The 9,196-nt window shown below is 41.0% G+C and overlaps 1 protein-coding gene across 1 annotated transcript in view; it reads left to right on the forward strand.

Annotated features, from left to right (window-relative positions):
* The window catches only part of FBN1 (fibrillin 1), a 234,959-nt gene that overhangs the window by 149,560 nt on the left and 76,203 nt on the right, over positions 1 to 9,196 (forward strand). The window contains exons 31-32 of the mRNA XM_019503825.1: positions 1,393 to 1,518; positions 2,535 to 2,660. Coding sequence (XP_019359370.1) covers positions 1,393 to 1,518; positions 2,535 to 2,660 — 252 coding nt within the window. The remainder of the gene's footprint in view (positions 1 to 1,392; positions 1,519 to 2,534; positions 2,661 to 9,196) is intronic.

The raw sequence follows: 9,196 nt of genomic DNA on the forward strand, positions 1-9,196 counted from the left end.
GTGTGTGTGTGTGTGTGTGTGTGTGTGTGTGTGTGTGTGTGTGTGTGTGTGTACACATGCACATACCAGTATATAAAAGCAACATATACGCGAACAGTATTTGTCTTTCGTCTTTAACATCATGCCTGAAAAGAAGTCTTTGCAGAATGTATTCCTCCATAATAGAACTATTAAGAGTTCTGTTCATTTCAGTGGCAGGTCAGGTTTGAATTGGTGAGGTTATGCATAAATAATCAGTTCAATTAGGAGAAACAACAGATTCTTTGTCAGCCAGCTGATTTCCCTGTCCCCCCCCCAAACATGAATGTGATATAGCAGCAGGTTGGTAAATATAAAGTTCTTTATGTTTGTAAAATAAGTTCTTTATGTTGGTGGTTCCTTCCCCCATTTCCAGAACTTATTTTGCATGTAAATTCTAATTTTACTTTCAAATCAACATTTCCAGTTTAATGTGTATGTTAAGATGAAGACTGACCAGTCAGCTTTTTCCATGCAAGAGTTTGCTTATCCATGCAAAACACTAGGCCCAACCATTTCTGTTATAGAAAAAGAATAATGAACTTAAGATCCTAAGGCAAACAGTTGAAGTGAGTTCATTTTCTGCAGCTGCACAATTACTAAAATCCACAATAGACCAGTCTGATAATGAGTTACACCCTTTCCCTATGTGAGAGGGTTCTCAATTCATGGCCTTGTTTTGTTGATTTTTTTCCATGGAATCGCTAAGCAAATTCTTGGATCTTGATCATACTGGTATAAGTTGTCTGCGACACAGAGAAATCCTGAGTGTTTAAAAGAAGTTCTAACACGCCCTTTGGATTTTGAAAAAATCCAGACATTAGGTAGCAGCAATAAAGCAGAAAAGTCTCCTGTTCCTCAACTCGGCTGAAGTCAGTGATGGCTAACATGAGAGAGAAACATTTTAAATGATGGAGAATCTAAACGTTTTGGCAAACTAGCCAGAAATGGAGGAAAAGATCCAAATAACTAAATATTTTAATGAAATAAGCGCATACTTTTTAATCATTTGAAGATGGTGCTGATTCTTTTTGATCCTGCTTATGTTCATAGGCTGTGGCTTCTGTTGAAATCTATAGGAATTTTGTGTGGAATGGCAAGTCTGCATCCAAAACCGCCACCTATAACTTGGTTGTGTTGTGTGACAAAGGTTCCATAGTATTTGGTGACAGTATGTAAGCTTTGCTTCTATTCCCAAAGAGTCCTTTCTCCAAAGGGGTAATTTGTGCAATGCTGCATTTGGCTTAATTGGAAGATTTAGTCTTATACACATTTGTCAAAAGCATTGAAATTTGTTTGTAGGATTTGGTGGATTGCGTTTCATGACAACGTACACACATCTAAAGTATATCGTAATCTAAACTTTCCCTGTAGACATTGATGAGTGTGAAGACAATCCTAACATTTGCGATGGAGGCCAGTGTACAAACATACCAGGAGAATACAGGTGTCTTTGTTATGATGGATTCATGGCATCTGAAGATATGAAGACGTGTGTCGGCAAGTGAAAATATCTCTGTTCCTTACTCTTCCTTATAACCAGTCTGGTCTGCCTTAGTAGAATAAATCTGATAATAGATTAATCAATTTATTTAAAATATGCAAACAAACAGGCGTATTAATGATTATCCTAGCAAGACAGGCAGATGATCAGGTGTTTTGAAATTGCACCCGTAGACTATGAAAATATTTGCTGAATTATGTGCATTTGAAAAAAAAAAAAGAGCTGAAAGGAAAATTTAAGTTCCAACACTATGCCAACTTGACTTCTTCCTCAGAGCAGACAAAATGGTGACATTTTAAGAGCAGCATTTTGTTACGATTCATTTGACTCACTAAGGCCACATACACACCTTAACTATTCAAATTATCTTGGTCAAGAGCAGAAAGAACCTGTGGGTCGTGAGCTCTTTGGCTGAATTAGGGTGCAAGTATTGTGAGATGCCAAAAATGCCTTGCTCTTTGGAGCTCCTTCCAGAATGCTTCCATGTAGCTGATATCAGGATGGCTGTGTAGGCCAGATTTGCTAGAGAGCCAGAACTAGACTGGGAAAAATTCTTACCGTCTTAGTCATAGCACTGGCCAAAACTTGCCCCCAGGACAAAATTATGAGAGAAGTTCAATACTTTGTTGAGATCCAAGAATATAATTTTGTTTTTAAAGTTTTAAACTGAAACACATTTACTATGACATTACAAAATATATTTGGAAAAAAAATATATTGAGAAAAGTCAGTAGGTCAAATTCATCATTGAATTTGATCCTTTGAATTTATTTAGGAAAGTTGGAAGTAAACTGAACGTAAGAGAAGGTAGGAAATATTTAAAAACACACTGATGTGGCAGTGTTAAATCTGATTTGGCTATCTGTCCTTACATTGGCAAAGAATATTTAATCTAATTAATTTTCTCTATGCATACAGATATATTTTTTTGTACCAGTGTTCATATCTCAGTGACTTTGTTAGTTGCCTTCTAAGAACTTTGTGATATAAATCTTAAAATCATGTTTTTCAGATGTTAATGAGTGTGGTCTGTATCCAGACATCTGTCTGAGTGGAACCTGTGAGAATACAAAGGGCTCGTTTATCTGTCATTGTGATATGGGATATTCAGGCAAAAAAGGAACAACTGGGTGCACAGGTACATTTTTAAAGTCAACAATTAACAACTGTATAATTTGAGATTCTCTGTGTCCCTTTTCTAGCTTGCAGACTCTCTTTTGGCACTGTATGACTGCAGTTACTGCTATGAAATGTTAAGTTTCTCGGATGTACTTGCTGAGTTGGAGTTATGTTAAGTTTGTTTGGCATAATATAGAGCCTGCTCCTGCTCCTATTGAAGTGAGTGACAAAATTCTATTCAGAGCAAAATTGGGCCCATTATTGTATGCCTGCTGGTAGGACAGAACAGAACCTGCAATTCAGCGTAACATGATGAGACCACCAAAGACCACATAAAGACGACCACACTGGATTTGGATTAGGAAACTGTATACTGTGTATGCAAATAACAGGCATCCTATCCAAATGTTACTTTGGCAAACACGAGTGGCTTGAAATATATGCTAAAATACATTTTCAGTTTTTTGAGAAGTGGCAGCAGTACAGATACATGACTAACTGAATTATATCAAAATATTTCTGCTAAACCAAAATACGCATTATTTCATATCTGGAGGCAGCCAACAGTGCTGAGGTTCAAGCGTGCAGGCTGAGAGGGCACTAACATTAATAATACCAGTGCTAGCATCTTGAGCCAGGGTGCTGAGATTCATAGGCTTTGCCTAAAATATGAACATAAACATACATTTAATTTAATTTTCAATACAGATCTAGCATAAACACAGTTCTGGCAATCTTTGGAAGGCAAAGCATGCATTCTGAAGTCTGCCCTTGTAGAAGTATATTATTAATGTACAATATGGGTCCAAAATACATGATGCTGAATTTTCATATGGCTCATATGGACAGATCAATATGGGAGCTGGTGTTCTACTTTGTATGTTGGACTATGCATGAACAGTTTTGCATTAGCAACAGCTGCCTTTTGCTTACATGTGAACTGATCTAAATCCAAGAAACACTTAATTTTACCAATGTTTCAGCATTCTTTTTCTTTACTCTAAATTGTATGAAAAGACACAAAGCTTGCAGTTCTACAGAAGTACAACACCCCTGTGCTGCTCAATTACTCATGGCACAGCTATCACTCTCAGGGTAATAAGTGGTGATGAGACACATTTTGTCCTGTGACATCCCCAGGGCTATGCTAGTAGATTAAACGGTAAGGAAGTATTATGTAATTGGTAGGAGGTGGAAGGGCAAAGCAAGGCCCTGCCGGGAAGGGCTCTGAAGTGTTATTCCCAGGGACAGTTTCTGGAAATGCCAGCTAGCCCGGTGACGTCTGGTGTAGTTCAAAGTAAAACAAAACAAACAAGAAAACCAGACTTGAGAACATATCCCTTGCAGCCTTGGTTTAGTAATAGGAGAATGGAGGCAAGGAAATCTCTCATTTCAGATCCCTCCAGAATCAAGCATGAATATCTGGACAGATGCAAACTGTCGCATCTGCTACTCTCTGTGGCGTAATAGTCCCTCAGCCTTTCCCTCCTATAATTACTTGCGAAGTACTTGCCTCTCAAGCAGCCCTCCCACATTCATTGGTTTTCCTGGTCACATTCAGATGCTCACAGGACATGAGTCCCTCGAGTGTCCTGTGTGGCTCATTTAACCACAATGGCATATACCTGCTTCCAGGCAGAGAGGCTTGCTAGACTGAAGAGCAGCCAGAAGCCTGTGTGGAGAGGAAAGGTGACGGATTATGGCATAACAAGAACGCTGCTTTATTTGGGTGAGATAAGTGGGAGTGAGAGAGTCTGAAGAGCTACTCTGCTGGCTTTGAAGAGCTATGCTGCTGGCTTTGCAGGGTACTGGGAAAGGGGAGGAAGAATGCCAACCCAGAAGGAGCTACTATGTGCTTAGACTCCCATGAGCAAAGCAGGGAAAAGCAGTTCCTGTGAACCACCAGAAGGGGTACTACTAGGTAAGTACAGTAGAGCCCTATTAGGTTCCTCACTTGCTTGCAGAAGTATCTGAGGGGATACAGAGCCACAGCAAGCAGCTGCACAGCACTACTGAGGAGCTGCAGCTGTTTGCTATGGCTTTTCATTCAAAGTTGCCTCTTCTCTGATCAGCTGTGATCAGAAGACCCCTGATAAACTCCCACTGATCAGGGAAACAGGGCCTTCGAAGGAAAAACCGCAGCAAAGACACAGAGCAGTTTGTTCTGAATTTTGCCACTTGCTGTGAATTAAGCAGGTTCTGAACTCCCCGGATGGGAATGATCTGGGTTCTGTTGCATGTAGTTGAGTAAAGCAGTGCCTCCAGGCAGGAGGAGTTGCTGCAGTCTGTGTAGATTGTGTTCTTTGCGTATAGGAAGGCACGGACTAGATCTACATGGAACTGATCTACAGTGCAGATCTTGGTCAGTTTGTTAGTTCAGTCTGAGTCAGAGCATTGCTTCAGGAATTAGGCTAAGGACAGAACAAAATTAAAGACAAGGACATCTCAAGATACTAGAACAGCATAAACTGCAGGTCAAGTTCATTCTTACTATACTCTGATAGTTACATGCTTTTTCAGATACACTTGGTCAATATGCTACTGCAGGGAGCAGCTAATGGTCAGCAAATGAAAGCCTTAGGCAAGTGAATGCAAGGGCTAGTTTGTAAGGACACCAGGTATAAAAAGAGAGATAGAAATGAACACTTTCCAAACCAGAGGCTTTCAAAGAGGAGTTCCTCATCGCAGGGCAAAGTGAGAAATGGACTCCCCACTGGTGTCAAAACATGCACATTTCCACGCGTGAAAATTACAAACATGGTTTGTATGTAGGCCATGAATTCCCAATATTGTTGCTGTTTTTTAACAATCCTGATGTCGCAGCTGACCTTCTTATGCCCAAGTAGGTGAGTCCCGTGAGAGCAGTATTTAGTGTTTCTGTCATAGAGGGATTCTGTATATATTCAGACCAGCAACATGACAAGAGTGCTGAATTATTTCCTTGTCAAACTATTCAAAAGCACCCTTGGTTTTTAATAACAACTATTCCTGTGGAAAAAAAATTACAAAAATGTGTATGAAGCTTCAGATGGGAGGTTTTCTGCTTCATGAGAACAACTAAATAATATCCTCTGGGTTCCATTACAGTTTTGTCTAAATATTTCAGCTCCCTTGTCATTACTTATTGTTTCCATTTTAACAAATAAACATGTTTTTTCCCCAATCATTTAGCAGTATTCAGAATCCACCCACTGCCTTACATTCCCATCCCACACAGATGTTATTTCCCCCCCACCTTCAGTTCTCAGCAAGAATGTGGACAGCTTAGCTTAAAAAAAAGTTTTATGCAAAGATATATGTTGCTTCTGAAACCACTTTGTGCAGAGAACTACAAATATTTTTATTTTCAAAACAGGATTCCCCATGACTGGTTTAAGTCAGCTAATTTTAATTCTCATTTTAATTTTTAGTTCTCTGGACTTAGTGCAGAAAACCAGCTTATCTGCAGCTGCTCTGATTTTTGTAAAACACTCTTCCATGCTGAAATCATCTGAGCCAAATTTGTACCTGAAATTATACTACATGTAACTTGGTGGCAGAAACAGGCCCCTATCAATGTGACCAGGTTCTAGGGGCAAATTCTAGGACACCATCCCAGATATTCCACAGACTGACAAAAGTGGAAATAATTTAAACAACTTTTGGTTCTGGTTGGTGTGGCCACCACAGGAGGGTTGTTTAGCTGTGTTGAGAAGCAATTAACTCCAGTGCTGCACACATTGGATTTGCTCCTGCCCTCCTCAGACTAATTAGTATAGCCATGTTCATGCAGTGCTGCACCAGCTCAAATCAGCTTGGATGACAGGCAGAACTAAGTAGCCTGGCACAACACAGGTAATTGTGACTATGTTGCTTGTAGGAGCAGTATAGCCATATTTACACGCAATACCAAGGACCATTACCTTGCATCCTCTGAGCAAATGCAGCAAGATGCACTGCAGAAATGTCCAGAGGGTTCAGCCAACTCAGGACCAATTGAAAAAATTCCATTTTAACAATCTTGTTGAAGGAGTGGGGCATGACCCTGGAATTCAGGTGTGGCCCAGAAAATTCAGGACAGTTGCTTGATTCCATCCTGTCCCTGCTGACCATGTGTAGATCCTACTGATTTGAGTAGAAGTTTCATGCGTGGAAACATGCTGAGACACACACAGCCGTGTCAGGGTAAATTAGGTCATAGGCAACACTCATAAACTGACAATCAGTTATAACAATGCAAGCACAAGTTTGTGCCAATAGGGACTTTAACTGAGCCTGAAGATGCAGGATTTATATCTCTACACCATGTTTCATGAGCAGAAACAGAAGGGGCAGGAAATTCTGAAACACGATGGGCAACCTAGAATTGAAGAAGGGGCTTTGCCTGCTTCTAGACATGATCTTGTGTCTAGTGACTACCTCTCAGATGGAGAATGTGGGTCTTGTCCAGTATTCCTGAATTAGCCAGTATTCCCACTGAAGCCATTCAGAGTATTGACTGACTAAGGAGGATGCAGTACAAGGGCCTCTTGTTTTTTTATGTAATCTGGAAATTAATAAGAATGAAAATAGTATTCTCCATGTGTCCAGGTATTGTTAGTAATTATGGATGAAGGAGCAGTCAATACCAATTGTTAATTAGCTTCACACTTGAAAACAAATATTTTGACAAAGAGGACCCAAAAAGAAGGCCCTGATGCTCTCACTCAGCATCACTCCCATTGACTTTGAGAAGCCCTAGCATTGTAGCTTGTAAAAAGTTCTGCATTCTGAAACCTGTCCCTGCACCTGTCCTCTGTTCAATAATAGTATGCCATGCCTTGGTCTGTTGGCACAAGAGAACTCTGGTGTCAGTGGAACAAATGCATTTCCTCTTTATGGGCATTTTTACATGACACAGGGGTTTAATTTTCCCTAAATTGAAGCAGTGGTTTTTTAAAAACACAGCTTCAATTTAGGGTGAAGTAAACCCCTGTGTCATGTACACCAGTGTCGGAGCCCAATCCTTACCTGCCTCTCCAGTGGTGGGGCGGGGAGAGTGAGCTGCTGGTGGGTAGAGCAGTCCCTGAGCTGTAGATGGGTGGTAGGGCTGGAGCTTCCATCTTGGGCAGTGGCACCTGCCCTCCCAGGTGGCACCTGGCTGCAGGCACCCGGCTTGGGCAGTCTTGGGGGCACCACAGCTGTGGAGGGAAGCACCAGGCCCCTGTGCAGGTCAGGTAGGCAGGCTCAGTGGTGGGGGAGATCAGGCTTGCTGCCTTTTTTTTTTAAACTCCTTCCTGGGCTGCTGCCAGGCTGCCTGCATGGTCTGCCTGCACAGCCCCTGAGCCGCATGGAGCCCAGTGCTTCCTTCCATGGCTATAGGGTAGGAAACTAGAACTCCTCCGAGCTGTTTTACTTTGCACTGCCCCAAAGTCTTTTGCTGCATCGCAAAATCATTTTAAGGTGCATTACACCGTCGAATGTGCTACAGCAGCTGGAATTAACACTCAATACGCTGCTGAATGTGCAATCAGCAATGCCATTAAAGGAGTGCAAAAGGCATTTAACCCACTTTAAACCTGCTTTAAAGTGTTGTTAAAAATGCCCTATAAAACGGGAAGCTGCATTCTTCAGGAATAACTGTGCCTATGGCTGATGTCATAAACCTACTATGCTTCTAGATAGGCATGAATTGCCCCATGTGTAAATAGGGGGATGTTTATAGTGAGAAACTAAATAAATGCCAAGACTACTTCCAAAGGAGAACAAAGGTTTTCTAGGTCACCACTTTCCAGAGTTAGGAAAGAAACGGGGCTAGGTCTAAGAGAAGTTCTTACATAGCATTATCTCAGGCAGGTAGGGATTTAGAAAGAGATGTGCAATGTAACTTCCAAGTGACCTGCTCCACAGAATAGAGGCACCAACTCAAAATACAGCTGGAACAGCAGTCTGATAAAGTTGACACACATTCAGAGAGAGCCAAAAATACATATAAAAAGTCAGAGGATGCTTGTACAGAGATTTGCAGACATTGACAGAAGTGGTTTATACAATAGATTGAGGCTGGATTAAATTCACCCACTCAAACAGCATGAAGCAGCTCCTACAGGTCATTTAAGCCCCTACTTGAAGCCCTTGATCTGAAGGGTAAGTAATGCAGAGGGCCTTTCCTGGGCTGAGTGCTCTGAGTTGAATGTGTGGATGTTCATGGGCTTTCAGTTCATTAGCCTCAGGTTGATAGTGGATCAAGATTTTCAAAAAAAACAGCAGATATTTCTGAAGTCCAGCTTTCTTCCACCACTTCTACCATTGCCAACAGAAGTATTATGGTACCTTCCACATTAATCATGTGCAGAGGGATGTGTAAAGGCATGATGACTTCTTCCTAAAAAAGTTTGCTCTCTGCTTTAGGTCCCTAATTTTCAGATAGTATTTGGTGATGCTGCACATACTAACTGGGTTTTTGGTCATTCAGTTGTACATGTATGATTGTATATGTACAGTTGCAAATATGTAACTGTTTGATGGGAGGATGCCTTATTTATTGCTTGATATTTGAAGAAAAAAATGTTTGCTAGAAAAGAGAGTTAATGGAGC

This window comes from Gavialis gangeticus, unplaced genomic scaffold, assembly GCF_001723915.1.
Source record: "Gavialis gangeticus isolate Ggan-Ray unplaced genomic scaffold, GavGan_comp1, whole genome shotgun sequence".
Taxonomy (NCBI): domain Eukaryota; kingdom Metazoa; phylum Chordata; order Crocodylia; family Gavialidae; genus Gavialis; species Gavialis gangeticus.